Source organism: Balaenoptera musculus, chromosome 7, assembly GCF_009873245.2.
Source record: "Balaenoptera musculus isolate JJ_BM4_2016_0621 chromosome 7, mBalMus1.pri.v3, whole genome shotgun sequence".
Lineage (NCBI taxonomy): Eukaryota > Metazoa > Chordata > Mammalia > Artiodactyla > Balaenopteridae > Balaenoptera > Balaenoptera musculus.
Window position 1 is genome coordinate 12,277,124 of NC_045791.1, and position 22,296 is coordinate 12,299,419.

The 22,296-nt window shown below is 45.8% G+C and overlaps 1 protein-coding gene across 2 annotated transcripts in view; it reads right to left on the reverse strand.

Annotated features, from left to right (window-relative positions):
- MARCO (macrophage receptor with collagenous structure) overlaps positions 1 to 21,637 on the reverse strand; it is a 33,477-nt gene extending 11,840 nt beyond the window's left edge. Inside the window, exons 1-8 of one of the 2 annotated variants that reach the window (XM_036859087.1) lie at positions 21,491 to 21,637; positions 8,788 to 8,889; positions 7,750 to 7,902; positions 6,331 to 6,375; positions 1,737 to 1,835; positions 1,593 to 1,628; positions 995 to 1,093; positions 839 to 901 (exon numbers count right to left, since the gene is read on the reverse strand). In XM_036859087.1, coding sequence (XP_036714982.1) covers positions 839 to 901; positions 995 to 1,093; positions 1,593 to 1,628; positions 1,737 to 1,835; positions 6,331 to 6,375; positions 7,750 to 7,902; positions 8,788 to 8,889; positions 21,491 to 21,599 — 706 coding nt within the window. In that variant the 5' untranslated portion in view covers positions 21,600 to 21,637. The remainder of the gene's footprint in view (positions 1 to 838; positions 902 to 994; positions 1,094 to 1,592; positions 1,629 to 1,736; positions 1,836 to 6,330; positions 6,376 to 7,749; positions 7,903 to 8,787; positions 8,890 to 21,490) is intronic. The other variant, XM_036859088.1, reaches the window with a different exon arrangement.
- Between the last annotated feature and the right edge of the window lie 659 nt (positions 21,638 to 22,296).

A 22,296-nucleotide genomic window follows, 5' to 3' on the forward strand; every position in this document is an offset into this window, starting at 1 on the left:
TCTCACAACCCTGCACTGGCCACAATACCTCCTGGCCTGCACCTGGCTTTCTAAATGGCATGTGGCACTTCTCCATGCAAAACCCACAGCACAGTGTGCCTGACACCACCTGGCAACAGGCCATCTACCTCTCTCCTGCACCAGCCTGCACATCTGAGGGCAGGAACCAGGTCTTATGAATCATGGGGGTCCAGCACCTAACACAGTGGACCGGACTTTCTAGACCATCGTAGGTGCCTGGACTTACTTAGCGACTAGAAAAAGCACAGTTCTTTATAAAGTAGACCACACTGGTATGATGGTTTATAACCTAGACTAAATTGGCGTTAACAGTTTATAACCTTGACTAGGTTGGCACGATGGCTTATGAACTAGTCTCTGTGAGTTGGGTAACTGTGGGTCATTCCTTTCAGCCTGAGCCCCCCTGGGAGAATGTGCAAGAAGGGTTTCTCGACAGCTGTTGTCCAAATCCAGAGCCCTGACCCTTGGGCCCCCACCACAGGTCAGTGGGGGAGAGAGGGCGCTACGAGCACGGCTGGGATGTAGGCCAGGAGACAGTGCGGCCGAGGTGCCCCCTGCTCTCCTCTTGGACAGGGAGGTTTGGTCATGGCGTTCAAAGCCTCTCAGCGACTCTGGGCGGAGAAAAACAGCCCCAGGGCCTTGGACTCAAAGGGTTCTGGCAGAGGAAAGTGCCCTTTTTAATCCGGGTGCGTCAGGGGCCAGAACACAGGAGACCCTCTGCCTGCTTCTGGTGGGCCTGCTGGGAGGTAGTCCTCCTCTCTGTCCTTCCTGGACCCCCAGCAACTCCACCTGCCCGCCTACCCACACCCTCTGTTACCTGTGTCCCCCTTGCTTCCTTTCACACCTTCGGCTCCTGGACTCCCGGGCCTCCCTGACGGTCCTGGACAACAGATGCCATGGAGGGTGTAAGGCCTGGGCTGGGTGGATCTTCACACATCACTCCCCACGCCCACCACAGGACCCAGGATCTCACCTATTGGCCCAGTGGGACCAGCGCTGCCAGGCTCACCCTTGGCACCCGGGGATCCCACAGCTCCTGGAAAGCCCGGAAGACCCTTCGCTCCAGGTTGTCCTGAAAGTGAAGTCATGAATGAAAGAAAGGCTGGGAGTGGTTGGCAGAGGGCCTGGCTGACTAACCCTTCAACACACCTCTTCTCTGCAGTGGCACATGCTTCTCTTAACGCCTTATATGTTCCCTGGGCAGCTTAAACTCTAGAAGCCTTGAACTAGCCCTGTTAGTGGGAGGAAAATTACAGTCTCAGCAATTTATTAATTTTTTCCATTCACTGCTGCAGAGTTTGAGGTTTACGGACTTACTAGGAACTCTGGGTGTGAGCAACCTGCTTCATACCCCTGGGTGGCAGGGTGGAATGAAGCTCTAAAACAGAATATCAGTTAGGCCTGCCCTCCAAAGCTGCTCTGTTCCTCTTAGGACAGGCCAGGTTTTACAAAACCCCAGAGGCTCTGGGTTAACACTACAATGAAATAAGACATGGTAGAGTCAGGTCCTGAACTTGACTTTGCCCAGGGACAGCGGTAGCTGGAATGATGCCGATTCCCACAACTCTTACCTTGATCTCCTTTGAGTCCAGGAATTCCAGCCACACCTAAAATACAGAAGGACTTTTAGGGATTTTTTTTCCCCTCTAGCTCAGCCCGCCGGACAAACAGGGGAATACCCATAAGACAACAGACCTGACTGTGCAGACTCCTACCTGGGGAACCGGGCATCCCTGAGTCACCTTTAGACCCCCGGGCTCCAGGGGGTCCCATGACCCCCATGTCTCCTTTCATGCCCACGTCCCCCTTTCTTCCTGAAAGACCAAGGGATTGTAGTCAGACATGGGAGGAGGGCAAACCCGGCTGCCACATCCATCTCTGACACATCCTGTCCCACCCAAATGCCAAACTCAGACTCCTTGAACTCCTACTTGGTGCCCAGAGGTGGAAGATACAATGGCTGCCCTCAAGGAGCACACCACCTTGCCCAGAGACCAGACATAAACTCATGAAAAATGGATGAGATGACCTGGCCTGGCTGATGGGCAGCGGAAGGTCCCAGAAGCTGGGCTCTCACGGCCCCGGTTAGTGACCTGGTCCCTGGAGGAGGGACCACAGCCCAGGCTCATCCAGCACTGCCTGGTTTATTTCAGTGTGTGAATTTGGGGAATTATTTTTTCAAACTTCCCAAACTGAAATCTGAATATTCCAGAAGGCAGACCCCAAGTGCTGAGAACAGAAGCTTTGAGGCACTGATGGAGAGAAAAACATTGCAGCAGCACTTATCCCCCTAGCGGTTCAGAGCCTGGCTTTCCTGGTGGCCAAGGGTTTCAGAGTTCCCACTGTCATCAGCATTCCGGGCTCGCCCCAGTCTGTCCTCTCCTGGTCCTCCGTGTCTCCCTCTCCTTTCTGCCACTGCTCAGCGCATATCAATCGAGGGAGGGTCCTCCCCAGGCAGGGCTCGGCAACCCCTGCCCAAACCTGCCGCCGTCCCGCACAGGGCCTGCCCATCGGAACCCACTGGCTTAGGAAGCCAGCCAGGTCCCACCATCAGCAGAGTTCCACCCCAAGCAACTCCCTCAGGGGCTGGGACCAGCTTGTTGGGATGGAATTTGGTTAAAGGGCTCCATTCCATTATTTTCATGATTTCAGAGCTGGAGAGGACTCAGAAGGGGGCCAGCCTCCTCTCTAGTGATTTAGGAAAAGTAGACAAAGTGGTCTGGAGTGGAGGGAAAGAAGCAATTGTCATACAGACCTCTCTGGGTCTAAGGTCTGAGTGACATTAGGTGCAAGGCTTGGGAATTAGCTTCTTTGAGGCGGTTTGGATACTTGAAGAATAATTATTCCTTGATGGAAGACAAAAGAGCCATAAAGAACATGTTTACAATTGAAGTCCCTTGCGACAGACTCAGGTGCAAACAGCAAACGAGTTTTTGGTCATTCAGAGCATCCACGTGAGTGGAAGGGCCAAATGGCACTTCTTAAACGAGGCTAGGAATTATTTCCCTGGAGGAATTTGCTGGTGCCCTATTGCTCTGGGCCAGCCAGGGCCATCATGCTAAGACAATTGCGTGGCTTTATGAGGTTTCTTTCTTTCTTTTTCTTTTTTTTTTTTTGGCTGCCTCACGTGGCTTGCAAGATCTTAGTTCCCCGACCAGGGACTGAACGCAGGCCCTCTGCAGTGAGAGCACGGAGCCCTAACCACTGGACCGCCGGGGGATTCCCTGTATGAGGTCTGGGCCTGAGTCTGTATTGCTCTGACTTCCGTGTCTCCATCAAAGGTTACAACCTTGGGAAGCAGAGTAGTACCGGTGAAAGCACCAGAGTCTGGCGGCGCCTGAGGAATCACAGCAGCATCTGACTTCAGAACCCGCCCGTCATCACAGCTAAAGGTGGAGTGAGGGAAATAGATGTGTCCCCTGGAACCTCGTCTGTGGCTTTACCCATCTGCTGGGACAAAGAGCAGAAAACCTCAATACCGCTGGGGCGGGTCCCACTTGGTCCGCTAGCCCCGTCCGCTGGCAGTGGATTGGGCAAGCAGTGGGTAAGAGACATCTGGTGATCTTGGGAAAAGAAATTTGGGAAGAGGAGGGGTAGGTCAGAGTCCTGATTTCTGAAGAAGTGAAACTGATCATTTCCCCTCGCCAGCCACATTGCTTCCAGGCCCGAGTCTGGGCGTGGCAGTGGGTGAGAGTGGGATGGGAAGCAGTGTAGCTCAGACTCCGCAGGCCAAAGTCTGGCTGTCATCCCCTCTCTGGGGCTGGCAGGGTCACCTTGAGAAAGTCTGGACCATAGGGAAATGCGGAGGGCCACCTCTGGAATCATCCTCAGAGGTCAACTGTCCAACCACCTGCCTGGTGCAAGGATCCCCCTTCAGTCCCACCGAGGAAAATTCTGCAGCCCCTCTTCCCCACCCCCACATCTGCCCGTTTCATCGTGCGGCAGCCCAAGTCTTAACTCTTTGTTCCTCCCTTACATCAGCACAATTGGTTCTCCAGAAACCTTTGCCCGTTGGCCTCCGTTCTTCTGCGGGGTACCACTGAGAGCAAGTCTATTTTCTCTCCCACAGGAACCTTTCCAGTATTTGAGGATGGCTGACAAATCCCTGTAAGGGCTCCCTCTTCCTGATGACAAGCACCCTCAGTTTCTTCTAATGTAAGTACTTCCTACACGCCAGGTACAGTAACGCAGTCTTCTGTCTTATATTCCTGTTGTAATCAATCCTCATTGAAGGTTGCTATTATTATCCCCCTTTTGTAGGTGAGTAAATTGAGGCTCGGAGAGTTTACACAGCTAGAGCCGTATTAGAACCCAGATCTGTCTCATCTTGGAACTGAAGTCCTTCCCTTTCTACTTTGCAGGATCACTAACACTACCTACCATGTAGCAGAGTTTGAACACGTGATCTCCAACCCTGATAGCTGTCCTGCAAAGCATGTATAATTTAATTATTATTATTTTAATGGAATTGCCATTCTTTGCTGAACGGAAGAAGTTAAACCTCAACAGGCCAAGGAACGTGTCTAGTTACACAGGTGACCAGGCACAGAGCAGGGATGGCAACCAAGCCTACCGGCGCCACAGCCTCATTCCCCTGCTGCACCCAGAGCCACCCCGAGGGCGGTCCCTTGGGAGGCCCAGAGACCAGGAGCGCGAGGTGCTCAGTCACAGCCAGGGCGCTCGGGCCGTGCTCCTCAGAGCCTGTCCCCTACATGTCCAGGGTCAGAATCCTCCACGATCTCTAAAACACAGACCTGCCTTTTAAACAAGCACCTCAAATGCTTCTTATCCATGACCTTGACCTTGACCGTGACCTTGAGACGCACTACTCTAGAGAGAGCGCTGGCCATCAAGGGAAGATTCTGGATGCTTAAAGTCCTCCTTCTGGAATCAGCCCCTTTGCCCTCCATGCCAGTGGTCTCCCCTCCTTCCCCAGGCCCACCTCAGGCCCCATTTCGGCCCCTCACCTTCTTCTCCTCTGAGCTTCCAGCACTGCCTGCGTCCCCACTTGCCACAAGTTGTACCTGGCAGGAAATTCTTCCCCCTCTCACTTTGCTCTTGGCTTTCCCATTCCTGTCCTTTGCTCACCTGGACAAAAGGGACCACAGCTGTGCCCCTGGGATGCCTGGTGACCCACCACCCTCTGAGTGACCCTGCCCCACTCTGGCTCTGAAGGTTGAGTGAGCGTGTGTGAGTGGGTCTGTGGCTGGGTGGTGAGTGCGTGTGAGTGCGGGTGTGGGCAGGTATGCATGTGTGTGTATGTGCACATGTGAGCCCGCGCACGAGTATGCTGGTGCATGGGTGACTGTGTTGCATAAATGTGCGTGCACACGTGTGTGTTCGAGTGCCTGTGTGTGTCCCTAAACTCTCCTCCTACTCATCCTCCCCCTGCAAAGCTCCCTGGAAAAACCCTGCCGGTGACCTAGGACACTAGGCTGTTTGGGATTCCCCCTTCTCTTAAAGTCCTTCCAAAAATTAGTTACTCGAAAAAGAGTTTCCCTTTATCAAGTTTCCCTTCTGTAATCGGTGGTGTTTTTCATTCTGTCTCAGTGGCCTGGAGGCTGAGAGGATCTTGGTTTGTTTATTTCCCCCTTTCTTGCAAATCCTCTCATTCTGCTTTTTTCTCTAGTAACGGTTGTCTTTACATCTTTACCCCTCAGCAGCCTCAAGCCCTCCAGGCATTGGAGGTTTGAGAGCCTAAGTGAAGAGCAGAGTGGACCGTAACAGCGATGGAGCGCCCGCCCCCCCGCCGGCCGGGGGCAGCCAAGCCCTCGCGTTCTCTGACCCAGCTATGCCGTGGCCATTTGTAAGGCCGCTGGGCAGGTTAAGGCCACAACCTAAAAGGGAGAGACAATCATGTGCTTTGAATCGTTATTTTAACCTCCTAGTAACCCTCTGAGGCACTCTTATCCCCATTGTACAGACAAAGAAACTGAGACTCAGAAAAGGTAAGGGAATGCTCCCGAAGTCACAGAGCCAGTCTATGGTGAAGGCAGATGTGTCAGACTCTGGAGTCTGGACCAAAGAGCTTGACTCTCCCCAGAGATGCTCACAGGCTTGTACTCTGAGCACCAAGGAGGGGGCTTGGAGTGTCCACACCCCTCCAGCCACGCCTAGGTGTCTTCCCCGGGATGCAGGCACTTCCCAGTAACCCGGCCCAGCTAGGGTCTCACTTCAGGTGACCTCCCTCACGTACAGACCCCACTGGGTGTTCAGACTCCGGGGATGGCGTGTGTGCCTGCGGTCCCCTGCAGCCGCTCCGAGACAGCCTTCTGTGCATGCTGGAGCACACACCCAGCCCCTGCTCACCTGCCTCTCCCTTGATTCCTGGCGGGCCTCGGGGTCCTGGGGGGCCTGGAAAGGAGAAGGAATTCAGAACGTAGCCTGGACAAAGAGGAGGAAAAGGATTATGGGGCCGGTAGACAGAGGCAGGTTTCTGCAGCTCCGTCTCATCCGGGGCCGCCTTCTCCGCTGGTGGCCCTGGCAGACGGGGGAGGCGAGGTACACCCTTGGGCCCCTTTGGACTTGGAAGACTTGAGGAGAAGGAGCAGAGGTGCCAATGCCCCAGCCAACAAGGTGGGGTGACAATGCCACTCACACCATCCTTCACTTAACAAGTGTCACTGAGCACCGAGGACCAGCCAAACTGTGTGGAAGGAAGACAAGGAAAGACGGAGCTCCTTCCTACAAGGAGCTCATGGCCCAACAAGCAAACACAGCTGTGCAGATGGTGATTCCCGGGGGAGGCTGAGTTCGAGCGGCAGCACTACCGCATTAGCTGGGTGACCCTGGGCACACCCTCTCATTGTGTGCATCATTGGCTTTCTCATCAGTGAAATGGGGCTCCTATACCAGTTACGCAGGGCTGTCCTGAGGCCGCCACGTGGAGACCAGCACTGAAAGCACACCCACGCTCTGATAAACGGTACCCATCACCGCTGCCACTTACGTCAGGTCTCTCCCTTGCCAGGGCTGCTCTGTGGACCAGAGCCTCCCAGAGACTCGGGTGGCCGGGACAGGGCTCCTTGTCTTGTCTTGGTCCATTCTGGTTGCTATAACAACACACCACAGACCGGGGTGGGAGGAGCTTAGACATCAGAAATTCACTTCTCCCACTTCTGGAGGCTGGAAGCCCAAGATCAGGGGCCGGCCCGGTCGGGTTCTGGGGAAGGGCTTCTTCTGTGCTGCAGACTGCAGCCTCTCGCTGTGTCCTCACACGGTGGGAGGAGCCAGGGCTCTCTCCTCTATAAGGACAGGCCCGCTGTCCTCTCCCCTCGAAGGTCCAGGCACTGGCCAGACTGGCTTGGTGCCCACTGTTACTCTCTCCAGCCACAGACCAGTATGAGTTTGCTGCTTGGGAGTGGTCCTAGAAATCGCCCTGGGCTCTGTCCTGCACACTCCGGGTCAGTCTGAGGGCTCCGTGACTCAGACCTGGCCTTCGGCTGGTTGCTGCAGACCTTGGCTCTTGGAGATCACGCTCGTTTGGACAGCGTCCTCGGTTCCTAGGTCCCTGACCCCACTGTCTCCCGGAGAGCTGTCTGCAGCCACCCAGGGTGCCTGTAACTTCATGACCTCCCCATATGGCCTTCACCCCCTGTCTTGGCCTCCACACTCTCATACGAGGCCAGAGAAAGGAATTCAGGTCCAAAGGCCCCTTGGTCTGCACACGAGCCGCTCCCCCTTTCCCGTCCTCTCTGGGGAGTCCCAGCCCAGGGGGGAGGGGCCAACCTGGGATCCGAGTAAAGTTGTCCACCCGTCGTAGTAGGTGCTCCTGCCTGGTGTGGACGCGGGCGAGCTGGGCCTGCAGGAAATGCTCGGAGGCCAGCGTTTGATTGTTGTAGGGCATCTCCAGGGCCCGGAGCCGCTTCTGCAGATTCAGAACTGGACACCCCACCGCCACACCTGCAGCATCCTTTTAGGGACTTCATTAAAGCCAGAGGCACTTGAGCATAACCCTGACATTCTGTGTCATATGTGCATAACTCTGCGTCCTGAATAGGTAAGCATGTGTTTAGTGTACCGTGAGGACCTCAAGTGAGCACACAGAACTTTGTCTGTATCTTGCACACGTGCACTCCACACTCAGATATGACGTTACACGTCCACAGAACATACCTCCACCCTGTGTAACCACTGCGTCCACGAACAACCTGCATGCAGTTATGAGCTTTGTGCTCCTTGGACATGAAAGCGTGGCCACTAATATGCTGATCTGGCCTAATCATGTGTGACTTTCATATGCGTGTGACGTGTGCTTATGACAACTGGCCACACGGCATTCTTGAGTGACTTCACTATCTGCTGATGGAATTGCTTCATGACCTAACCATTTGGATTGGGAGCACTTTGAAAGTCAAATCATGTTAAAATGAAACACTCTGATCAACAAAGCTACCTCCCATTCAGAGGCAGGGAATCCCTGATGCGAGATGCACAAGGCACGTCCTTGTGAGATCACTGCATCTTTCACTGCTTCAGACACACACAGCCTCACACATGTGGTCCCTCTCTCTCTCCCTCCCTCCCTCCCTCTTGCTCTCTCTCTCTCACACAGACACACACACACACACACACGCACGCAACACACACTCCCCTTCCTGCTTCCCCCTCTTCTCCCCCCACCATTCAGACCACCCAGGGACTGAGAACTCTCTCCCAGCAATAGGCAGCAGTGGCCCCAAGGGCTCTCCTGTGAACCTGAGCCTTGTGTCGGGCCGGGCCACACTGTCACCCCAGGAGGGACCAGACAGGACCCAGATGCTTTACCTTGCACCACCAGTAGCCCAGCACCTGCGGTGAGTAGAATCAGGTAGATGACCAGCAGGACCATGAAGCAGTTTATCCCATTTCTCTTCTTGGGCTTTGGATCTGAAACACAACCCAGGCAGACAGCAGCTGCTGCAGAGGGCAGAGAGCAGGGGCCCCCAGCCTGTGCCCGAATCCCCTCTGTATGGGCAGGGGGCTGCCCATGAGGTCCCACGAGGGGAAAGACACAAAGGCCCACGACCCCCAAATCTTCCCCTTGATCCTCCTTCTTGCCACAAGGCAAGAAGTGCCATTGTCAGCCCCTCATTTGTGTGGCTGGGCAAAAAACCCCCTGTGCACACATCCTTAGCTGGAAGAGAGCAGTCCGCAGTCAGCCTTGCTCACCGTCGAAGCCCCAGCACGGAACCTGCCACAGGGGTCACTCAATAGATGTACATCAGAGAAATTGAGGAATTAACATATTTCAATTTCAAAATTCTGGGAGGAGGATGATTGCTCCTGTTTTATAAACAATGAGCGGGGTTTGGAACAATTGAAAAACCTGTTAGGTTATAAGACGACATCTGGAAATCACGTCCAGGCCTTTGTTTTCTTTTTAATTACAAAAGTAAAACGTGCTTAATATAATTTATCAAACAATATGGAGAGCATTTCAAGGATTAATAATCTTATAATTAATCCCCTGAGGTCCTAACCCGCTGAGGTAAGCTTTGTTAACATTCTGGGATGTGGCCTTCCTTCCATCTCCCCTTCCTCTCAGAAACTTACAAACTCATATCCTCCTAGATAGGCTTGTTTTTTTTTTCTTTTAATTTTACTCTAATGATACCATGTTACAATTACATATTACAGTACATATCAATTAGAGCACATGTGCTTTCTGCAGTGAAGGACTTTTCCATGGACTTCTCTCTAGTTTTCTCAGTAGAGAGAGATTTAACTGTTCTCTTTAACAGTTGCCTCGTATTCCTTAAAGACACGTGGTTATGCTCAGTCTAGCACAGGGTGTTCCCGCCACCCCCACGTACCCCTGGAGTCTAGGCCCACACAGCAGCCTGAGTGAGTTCTCCAACACACAACCTGCTCCAGTCACTCCCTTGCCTTCAGCCTTCAGCTCACTGCCCTCAGGACAAACAGCTCCCCTGCTGGTTCATGCAGCCTGGCCTCCAGCCAGCTCTCCTATGGCCACACTTCCATACCTCACCTCCCCGCTGACACTGACCAATGGTCATGCCAGACCACTGTGGTTACACCCTTGTGAGTTCAGGCAGAATATCTCCTCTGAATACCCAACCTCCCTTCCTTCTTTCTGCATAACTGACTCTTACTCATCCTTTGGAAGCACAGTAGATCTTTTCCTGCTCCAAGATAGATTCTCAGACTCCCCTCGGCTGGGTGGGACTTCGCTCTGCTTCCCCACATCACTGTGTGTTTATCCACTGTGGACCTGAGCACCTGAACTGTATATATGTTTCAGTCTCCTCCATATGGCCTGGAAGTTTCTTAGGCTGCGTTCCAGCACCAACATGGTGTGCTGGAAAGATGGTGATGGGCTAGATGAATGGATGAATGAGTGGTTTGGGTGCTGAACGTGTACAGAGTTGAACATTTTGAAGTGTTGGGAGAGCATCAGGAATGCAACTTAGGACCTCAGGTGTCCATATAGTCATGATGGTGAGGATGGGTAACATACAGAGGAAGCCTCACATTTAATAGAAGATGGTGGATGGTGAATGCAATCTCATAGACAGCAACCAAACATGATGAAACATAGCATGTGATGGGAATAGAAAGATAAATTATGCTTCAGAGACACAGGTACCGTAGAGGTCAGAGGTGGAGGTGAAGGCCAGCACGGAAGATACAGATATTTTCAAATTACATGGTAGGACCATGGTGCAATGCATTTGAGTAAGGATGATGAGAGGAAAAACAGACATGGTAGTGTGATGGGAGTAGTTCAAGCCCAGAATGTTTTTTAATTCAGAGCGATCACCTGGCATAGAGGCAAGGTATTATAGAAACTGGGAATTTCAAATCTGTGAGCTTTGTCTAACTCACTCTATACAAAGCAGAGGATCTGATAAATTCTTTACCCTTATGTTGATCATTTCATCTCTTAGTGGTTAGAATAAACTGTCAAGGAAATATCTACTCTGGTTTGGGGTTGACCAATGAGCAAGAGTTGCTTGAGATGAGAGAATGAAAATACAAAAAAAAAAAAAAAAAAAAGCTTCAGGTGAATAAGAATGAGCTTACCTGGAGTAAACTATGGTTAGTCTGGGTGGAGATTTTAGGGAAGCAGGTTTTAGAAATTTGACAGCTCTATTGTTTAACTCACAGTGAAAATATGGCTCCAGAGAGAAATAAAATTTCAATTCCATAAAAGAGCTCAGTGAAGAAAAAAGGTTGCACACAAATTTTAGGGTTCCCAGGCCTTCCATCTCCCAACCCCTCACCAAGTGGCAGAAGATGGCTTGGTAGGTGTACTTCTCTCCTACTGTAACACTAGTGGAGATCAAGTGGGAACCCCTCTCCCCACATCCCCAGCACTGGGCTACTGGTGAGGCCCAGGGAAGTGGTCTCTGCCCTGTGGGTTTGAGGTTTCCCACCTTCTACTTAGTAGCACTGAGCAATGTAGAGCAGTGTCCTCTGCCCCTGCAGGCAGCACCAGCAGGGGGCAAGAACACCAATAACACAGGGAACAAAGCAGACTAAAATAGCATGGTCAGGACTCTGAAAATTAAATTGTGATTGGAACCATAGCCCACAAAATGAGCCAGAATCTATCTAATAAATCTAAATAGTTTATGTAAGAAGCCTAAACCTAAAATCATTGAGATGACACAAATGTTGGAATTATTCAATAAGGATTTTAAAGCAGCCATCACAAAAATGCTTTAATGAGTAATTACATATAAAACTTTATTTTAAATGTCACAAAATAGAAGATATATAAAAGAACCAAATGGAAATTGTATAATTTCAAAACACAAAAAAATTTTTTTAAACCTCACCACATTGGCTCAATAGTGTAATAAATATGACAAAGGAAAGAATCACTGATTCTTTCAGTGACTGATAGATAGAACTAAATGATAGAACAATAGAAATTGCCCAATCTGAAAAACAGAGAAAATCATCAACAAAAACAACAACAAATAAACAGAGCCTATGAGACGGGTGGGTCAATAAAAAAGAAAAAAAAAACACATAATACTTATATCATTGAAGTCCCAGAAAAAGTGTGAAGCTGAAAAAATAATCAAAGAAATAATGGTAGCTGAAAATTTCTCAAATTTGGGGAAAGGCATAAACCTACAGATCCAAGAAGTTGAGCAAATCCCAAACATGGTACATTCAAAGAAATCCATACCAAGACACATAGGCAAAAATGTGAAAAATCTAGACATAAAGAAAATTAAAAGTCTGAAGAAAAAGAAAAAATTTGAAAGCAGCCAGAGAGAAATGACACATTACCTATAAAGTTATACCAATTTGGAATGTCAGCAGATTTTTCATCTGACACCATGGAGATCAGCTAGAAGTGGCACAATATTTTTTGTGTGCTGAAGTAAATGAATTGTCAACCATGAATGCATCCTTTAGCAATGTATGGGAAATAGAGATTCTCAGATGAAGGAAAACTAATAGAAGTTATTGCTAGTAAACCTACATTTAAAGAATGGCTAAAGGAAGTTCTTCAAATAGAATGCTAATGATAGTAGGAGAAGGCTTGGCACTTCCAAAAGGAAGAACAAGAAAAAGGAAGGAAGAATGGGTAAAATACAGGGCTATATATTAGACCATACTTCTCATGATTTTTAAAAATCACATTTGATGGTTGAAACAAAAATTATGATGCTGTCTGATGTGGTTCTCAGTGTATGCAGAGGAAATACCTCAGACAGTTCATTTTAAAAAGTGAAGATAGGGCTTCCCTGGTGGCGCAGTGGTTGAGAATATGCCTGCCAATGCAAGGGACACGGGTTCGAGCCCTGGTCTGGGAAGATCCCACATGCCGCGGAGCGATTAGGCCCGTGACCCACAATTGCTGAGCCTGCGCGTCTGGAGCCTGTGCTTCGCAACAAGAGAGGCCGCGACAGTGAGAGGCCCGCGCACCGCGATGAAGAGTGGCCCCCGCCTGCCACAACTAGAGAAAGCCCTCGCACAGAAACGAAGACCAAACACAGCCATAAATAAATAAATAAATAAATAATTAAAAAAAAAAAGTGAAGATAATAAAAGGACATAAATGGAAATAAGATTTCTACACTTTACTCAAAGTGGTAAAATGTTGATACCAGTAGACTGTGATATGTTATGTATGTATATTGTGCCCAGAGAAACCACTAAATAAACTATTCAAAGAGATGCACCACAAAAATCTTGTAAATAATTAAAAATAAAATTCAAAAAAAGTGCTCAAGTAACTCATAGGAAGGTAAGAAAAGAGAAACAGATGAATGGGAAACAGAAGAAACAGAGAAAATACAAAATAGGATGGCAGATTTAAGCCTAACATACCTATAATTACTTTCATGTAAAGAGTCTAAATATACCAAGTAAAGGGTAGAAATTGGCAAAGTGAATGGAAAAGCATGACCCAATTATAAGTTGTCTATAGAAACCAAACAGTAGAGCTTCTATTCACATGAAACAGAATTGATACAACTGAAAGGAGAAATGGACAAATCCCAATTATAATTGGGGACATTAATACCCCATTCTCAGCAATTGATAGAAAATCAGCAAAGGTATAGAAGAACTGAACACCACCACCAACCAACAGGATCTAATTAACATTTATAGAATACTGCATGCAACAACAGAAGAATACACATTCTTTCCATGCATACATGGAATATTTACTAAGACCATATCCTGGGTCATAAAACAAACCTCAACAAAATGTAAAAGAAATTAAATTTTACAGATGTTCTCTGACAATAATGGAATAAAAATAGAAATTAATAACATACAGACAGAAAAATGTCCAAACACTTGGAAAATTTTTTTAAACTTCTAAATAATGCATGGGTCATAGAGAAAGTCTCAAAGAAAAAAAAAATTTTAAACAGAACTGAATGAAAGTGGAAATACAACATACCAAATTGTGGGCTACATCTAAAGCAGCACTGGAAGGGAAATTTACAGCACTAAAATCTTACATTACAAATGAGGAAAGATCTCAAATCAGTAAACTAAGTTCTTACCTCAAGAAACCAGAAAAGAACAGTAAAATAACCCTAAACAACCAGGAAAAAAAAGAAATAATAAACACCAGAGCAGAAATCAATGAGATTTAAAATAAGAATACAAAAGAGAAAATAAAAAACAAAAATCCGGTTCTTTGAATAAAATCAATAAAATTTATAAAGCTCTAGCAAGACGGACAAAGATAAAAAGGAAGAAGACACAAATCACCAATATCAATAATAAAACAGGGTATATCACCACAGATGCTGCAGCCATTAAAAGCAAAATAAGAAAATACTACTACTAACTGTATGCTCACAACTTAGAAGAAATGAATCATTTCCTCAAAAATCACATACTACAAACACTCAACCAAGATGAAACAGATAATATAAATATCTATGGCCATTAAGTAAATTTAATTTGTAATTTAAAATCTCCTGTAAAAGAAATATCCAGGTCCAGATGATTTTATTGAAATATCCTAACAAACCTTTAAAAAAAGAATTAGCACCAAGTTCAAACAATCTCTTATGGATAACAGAAGAGTAGAGAACACTTCCTAACTTATTTTATATGATAAGTATTACCCTAATATGGAAACCAGACAAAGACACTACAAAAAGAAAACTAAAGATCAATATTTCTCATGAAATTTGATACAAAAATTCTCAAGAAAATAGCTGTAAACCATATCAAGCAATGCATCAACAGGATTTACATACCATGACTAAATGGAATTTCCATGTATGCAAGACTGGGTCAATATTAGAAAATCAATGTAATCCACATATCAATAGGCTAAAGAAGAAAAATCATATAATCATATAGTTGATACAGAAAAAGCACTTAACAAAATCCAATTCATAATAAATTGTCATAATTATCACTCTCGTAATAAATAACAAATTTATAATAAACCTGTCAGCAAACTAAAAAAGAAGAGAACATCCTCAAGTTTAAAAAAACAAAAAGAGCATCAACAAGCTATCTAAAGCTTACATTCAGTCTTAATGGTGAGACAGAAAACTTTCCTCCTTAGGTTGGGAACAAGGCAAGGATGTCTGTTCTCACTCCCTTTATCTGTATACAACTGGCAAACAAGTGCAAATCGAAATTTAAAACACAATGGCGGGACACATTGGCACAGTGGTTAAGAATCTGCCTGCCAATGCAGGGGACACGGGTTTGAACCCTGGTCTGGGAAGATCCCACATGCTGTGGAGCAACTAAGCTCGTGCACCGCAACTACTGAGCCTGCACTCTAGAGCCCATGAGCCAAAACTACCGAGCCAGCATGCCACAACTGCTGAAGCCCTTGAGCCAAGAGCCCGTGCTCCGCAACGAAGAGTAGCCCCCCCTCACCATAACTAGAGAAAGCCTATGCGCAGCAACAAAAACCCAAAGCGGCCAAAAATAAATAAATTAAATACATAAATTTATATTAAAAAAATGGCATTTACAATTGCTCCAAAGAAAATGAAATATTTAGATATTAAATTTAACAAAATGTATACAGGATCTGTATGCTGAAAGTTACAAAATCCTCATAAAAAAAAAAAACCTAAATAAATGCAGAAACATACCATGTTCACAGATTTTAAGACTGAACATAAAGATGTCAATTTTCAAACTGATGTAGAGGTGTAATATAATTCCTACAAAATCCCAGCAAGATTTTCGATGGTATAAATTTATACCAAAATTTATATGGAAAGGCACAAGCCCCAGAATAGCTAAAATCATCTTGAAAAAGAAGAATAAATTGTGAGAAATAATGTTACCTGATGTTCAGAGTTACAATAAATCTACATCATCAAGACAGTGTGGTATTGGGGCAGGGATAGACATGCAGATTAATGGGGCAGAATAAAGAACACAGAAATAGACCCACACAAGTATGCCCAACTGATTTTTGACAAAGATGCAAAAGTAATTTACTTGAGGAAGAAAAGACTGTTCGTTCAGCAGATGGTGTTGAAGCAGTTGGACATCCATAAGCAAAACACACAAACCTTGACCTAAACTTCACATCTGATTAAAAAATCAACCCAAAATGAACCATGATATTGTAATGTAAAACTGTAAAACTTTTAGAATTAAGCATAGGAGAAATCTTCGGGACCCAGTGCTAAGTGAAAAGTTCTCAGACTTGACACCAAAAGCACAATCCATAAAAGGAAAAAATCAATAAATTGGACCTCAATAGAATTAAATCCTTTCGCTTTGCAAAAGACTTTGTTAAGAGGATGAAATGACAAATTGCAAACTGAGAGAGAATATTTACAAATTATGTACCTGGCAAAGGACTTGTATCTTGAGTATATAAAGAATTCTCAAAACGTTTAGTTTTAGTTTAGCTTAGTCAAAAAACAAACAATCCAATTAAAACACTGGCAAAAGACATGAAGAGACATTTCACTGAGGAGGGTATACAAACAGCAAATGAACACATGAAAAGATATTAGCTATTAGGAACGTCATTAGCTATTAGAAAAATACAAATTAAAATTACAATGATGTATCACTATCACATGTCTATCCAAACGGCTAAAATAAAAATAGTAATAATACCAATTGCTGGCAAGGATTGCGAATCAGTTGTACACTGCTGGGGGGGAATGTAACATGGTACATCCACACTGGAAAAACAGATCAGCTGCTTCTTGTAATACTAAACATATATTTAGAGTCCAGCAATTGCACTTTCGGGCATTTATGCCAGAGACATGAAAACTTGTGCTTACACAAAAACTTGTATGTAAATGGTCATAGCAGCTTTATTTGTAATAGCCCAAAACTGGAAAAACAACCCAAATGTCTTTCAATGGGTGAACAGTTAAACCAACTGTGTACATTCATATCATAGAATAATACTCATTAATAATACTCATTAATAAAAGAATCAACTACTGAAACACACAACAACTTGGATGGATCTCAAGGGAATTATGCTATGTGAAAAAAAGCCAATCTTTAAAAAGTTACATGCTGTAACTATTTATATAACTATTTATATAACTTTCTTTAAATAGCAAAATTATAGAAAGGAGGAACTGATTAGTGGTTGCTGGGGGATAGTGATGGCTGGGCGGGGAGAGAGGGTATGTGCGTCTATGAAAAAGTATCATGAGGGAGATTTTTGTGGTGATGGAATTGATCCATATCTTGATTTTGGTGATGGTTACACAAGTACACACATCGGATAAAATTGTAGAGAACTACATTCACACACACAAATGAGTGTGTGTAAAACTAAAGAAATCTAAATAAGCTCTGTGGGTTGTACCAACATCAGTTTCCTGGTTGTCATATTGTACTAGAGCTACGCAAGACGTTATCACTAGGGGGAAATGGGTGAAGGTCACAAAGACTTCCCTGTACATTTGTTTTTTGCAACTTTCAATTGCAAAAATTTACAATTATTTCACAATAAAAAGTGAAAAAAACACCTCTGGGTAAAGTCAGATTTTTACAATTTACAATTATTTCACAATAAAAAGTGAAAAAACACCTCTGGGTAAAGTCAGATTTTTAAAAAATTCTAAGAACTAGTGACACGACAAAAAATAAAGTCAGAACGATGGCATGAAATGAAAGTAGTCATATCATCAAGGCTGACCCTGTAAAGACTCCAGGGTTAAGGTTTGTTAGCAGAATATTTTAAATTAACTTCAGAGCAGGAAGAAGGGACAGCTAGGTCCAATGTTGGGGCCAATGCTTAGTGTTAATTAAAACAAACAACAAAAAGACCCCATAACTTTCTTTCATAATTTGTATTTTTTGGGGTCTTCTCTGTCAGGAGGGATGCTCTTCAGATGGAAATTGGTGGGAAGAAATATCATGAAGAAAGGTGCAAGACCTGAAATAGTTGAGGGCTGTGGGTGAGAGGGCCAGATTACATTCCACAGACCGGCAAAAGTTTGCCGATGTGGTAACAGAACTTGAGAAACCAGACACATCGGGAGACTGACAGGAAGACCTGGGCCAGACAGATGCTCATATTTTCAAGAAGGTGAAAGGAGCGCATCCCAGGAAGATATGGTCCACAGGGACAAAAGTGAATTCTCTCGTTCAGGCTCAAATGCTCCATTGTTGAAGGGGAGAGGGGCTGATACTGGTTCATAAGGGAAGACCTGGGGTTTCGTTGGACCTTCAGGGCAGCAAGAGCCAGCAGTCTGTGGTGACTCTTCAGAAAACTAAAGCAATCTTCAGCCTACAGAGAGCTAGGTAGGTAGATAGATAGATAAACAGACAGATGAATAGATAGATAGACAAGTAAACGAGGATGGAGCCATTTAGGGCTAAAGTAAGTAGTTTTTTTTCATCTCAGTAAAGCCCTGAGGGGGTAACTGTGTTACAGAGCTTCACAGTGAGCACTGACCAGGAGGGCACTCATCTAGTAAGTTCCATATGTTCTTTGTAGGAGGAGATAGAAGTTGTGAATGCATTTAGGAAAGTGTTCCCTCCAGACTGGAGTGATTTTGGTTTGGGGTTAGATTTTTACTTCGTGGTATCTATAACCCCAGTCAGAAATCTGGGATTCACCCTTGACTCTTGTATCATCGTCACTTGCCTTGTCCCCCCACTATAGTCCTACTGATTTGACTTTTTAAAAAAATATATTTATTTATTTATTTGGCTGCACCAGGTCTTAGTTGCAGCACGTGGGATCTTCATTGCTGCATGTTGGATCTTAGTTGTGGCACGTGGGATCTAGTTCCCTGACCTGGGATTGAACCCAGGCCCCCTGCATCGGAAGCATGGAGTCTTAGCCACTGGACCACCAGGGAAGTCCCTGATTTGACTTCTAAAATTTCTCCAGAACATTCTCTTTTCCTTCCACACACCCACTGCCTCACATCATCTCTTGCTGTCAAGCTCCTCTCTGTCCTCAGGGTTACTCTTTCCAACTCGTCCCCCATCTATAAGGGTGAGTAATCTCAAGTGCAGATCACTGCCTCTCAGCCCAACTTCAGTCTCTTCAAAGCTCCCCATTGCCCTTGCCACTTACAAATTGGCACTTGCCATCTACCTCTACAAGGATTAAATCATGAGCCACCGCTGCGGCTGACCTTCAACACCCCCTGAAAGGAGTTCAGGATGGAAATCAGGAATGAGGCCCTCTTTGCTCTGGGAAAACCTGGCAGAACAGGTCTTCAGATAGTTAGATATTTTCAGGAGAAGATTTTATGAGCCCAATTCTTGCATCTCCTCGTATTTAGAAAAGCACTAAAATCATTAGCAGTGACATCTGCTCCTTTTGACTAGCAGCGAGCCTCTGCCAACATGTGTTCTTGACTGCACGTCCCCCCTTCACTAAAGTCATATGTAACACTGCCCTCCCCCCCTGCCTCTTTGGAGCAGTTTCTCAGAGCTATCTGAAATGCTGTCTCCCGGGCTATAGTCCTCATTTTGTCCCAAGTAAAACTTAACTCACGTCTCTCACATTGTGCTTTTTTCTTTTTTTCAGTAGACACCCTCAGGATAAAGTCCAAATTAACTGGTCCTTGTCTCAATCCCCACTGAGCTTCCCCACCCAATTTTGACCCAACAATATGGAGCTATTTGTATTTTTTCTGAATATTCCTCGGGAAGGTATCATAAACAGGTTGTGCCCTACCCCTGCCCCAGCCTCCATCTCCTTTCTCTAACGAATCCTTGTTAGCCATTAAACTTTAGAAGAGGTCTCAGCTCTGCCCTCCAGGGTCCCACATCAGCTTAGATCTGTCCATTAAGTCCCGTGCAAATGTCAGTGACAGCCAGTAATGAATTGTATCGAAATGGGTTATGAATAGGCTCTCTCTGCCGCCCTCCATCCAACATGACTGTGGGCTCCCTGGGGCCAGAGGCCGGGTTGATCCGTGTCTATTTTCTCAGTGCTGAGCGCCGTGCCCAGCATGCAGTAGGTGCCAAATCTGTTTGATCACCTGACTTTGCTTGAACATTGTTAGTATCTTAAAAAGTCATGTGTCCAGAACGCTGCCTTCTCCAAAGTTCTGAATAAACAACAATTATTAAAGTCATTTGCACTCCTGCCTTCTTTGTTACCCCACTGTGCACACCTAAAGGCAGAACACTGGACCCTTAATCTTTGTACACCCGTAATTCCAGCCACTGACCTGAACAAACAGACCCTGGACGAGAGGGACAGTCAAGCCAGGGGACAGAGCTGCAGTCGTTCCTGCACATACAGTGTCCAGAAAAGAGAGTGGGAGTGGGAAAGACTGATCAACTTGGGAAACAGGTCCAAGAGGATATTCTGAAATGGGAAATCAGAGATCCCCTGTGGGAAGCACTCACCAGTGACTTTGAATGCTACAAATTCTAGAAGCAACCTAAGTGTCCATCATCGGATGAATGAATAAAGAAGATGTGGCACATATATACAATGGAATATTACTCAGCCATAAAAAGAAACGAAATTGAGATATTTGTAGTGAGGTGGATGGACCTAGAGTCTGTCATACAGAGTGAAGTAAGTCAGAAAGAGAAAAACAAATGCCATATGCTAACACATATATATGGAATCTAAGGGGAAAAAAAGATCATGAAGAACCTAGGGGCAGGACAGGAATAAAGACACAGACCTACTAGAGAATGGACTTGAGGATACGGGGAGGGGGAAGGGTAAACTGTGACAAAGTGAGAGTGGGGCATGGACATATATACACTACCAAACGTAAAATAGATAGCCAGTGGGAAGCAGCCGCATAGCACAGGGAGATCAGCTCGGTGGTTTGTGACCACCTAGAGGGGTGGGATAGGGAGGGTGGGAGGGAGGGAGACGCAAGAGGGAAGAGATATGGGAACATATGTATATGTATAACTGATTCACTTTGTTATAAAGCAGAAACTAACACACCATTGTAAAGCAATTAAACTCCAATAAAGATGTTAAAAAAAATGCATCACCTGTGTAACACTGAGGGAGAAAATAAAACAACAGTTGACTGAATTTTTAAAATCTGAGTTTAATCTAAGGCACACTAATTATGAAGCCATAACATACCCTAGCCCCCACCAACTGGAGAACACACTTTCTGAGGAACACATGAGTTTTCACAGAAGACATCTTAAAGAATTTTAACAGAATTGCATTAAATAAATATGACACTTGGCTTCAGTTCTGTGGAACTTTTTCATCCCTCTTGTTTTGCATTGTCCTTTCATCACACACGTCCCAAACATAATCTGTGTGTCAGAATGAGACACTAATAAAAAGGAGGGACATACAATAAGCATTAGCATTAATTGAAGGGAAAATATTTAAATACAATTTAAAGGAGTCATGAAGCTAAAAAAAAAAACCCTGTACGCTAAAGACACAGCATCTATTACTAGCATTATACAAATTTCCAGTGGAAGCATGGAAGCGTTGCAGAACTGTATTATTGACTCTCTAAGGTGCAGACCTAGACTTTCAATGGACTTGTCTATTTTTATGCCGCCAAGAGAAAGACTACATCACAGGACAGTGTCATTACTGGGACTAGTACTTTACCATTAAGTTCAAAGGTCTCCATTGTAGACAGCATGGTTTGGTCCAGAGTCGTTCTTTCTCCGGCGCTAGCTGAGAGCTCTTTCTCCTTGAGAATTTCCTCATTTTCCATTGCTAAACTTTATAGATGGCCAAAGTCCTGGAGCCAGCAGAAATGCTCCCCACAAGAGGAACCACTCGGGGAAAGATTGTTCCCTTTTAACTACTGCTGCTACTGGTGTAGCACACAGCACTTCCCTTGGCTCTGATTTCTGAATTTGCAAAATGTTTCCTGACATGATCAGAATTAGGCATTTCTCAAAAATGGGCTATTCACATGTGGAGCTCCTGCTTAGCGCAGCTGCTTGGTCCCAGGACCGTGAGAGCAGAGCCGATGACCCCCCCCCCCGCACTTTCTCCATCTGTCCAGGCCCTGCCATCATCCCAGACCCAGCTTATTGTCGTGGGGCCTCTCCAACCCACAGTGAAACCTGCCTCCTCTGACCTACTTCCGCCCTTAGAGTTCATCCTTGCTACTCAAAGTGTGGGCCATGGACCAGCCGCATCACCGTCACTTGGGAATTTTTTATAAAGGCAGAGTCTCAGGTCCCACCCCACAAAGACTGAATCCAAATCCACAGTTTAAAAAGGTCCCCAGGCGGCGTATGTACACATTCAAGTTGGAAGCGCATGGCTCTACCCCATACATTTTAGTGTTTAATTATGTTCCTCTCATAGCTTTCCTGTGTTCTCTGTGTGTGTGTGTGCGCACGTGCGCTTGCTCTGGCCCCAGTAAGATCTGAGCTACTTAAGAGAAACCCCTTTGCTCT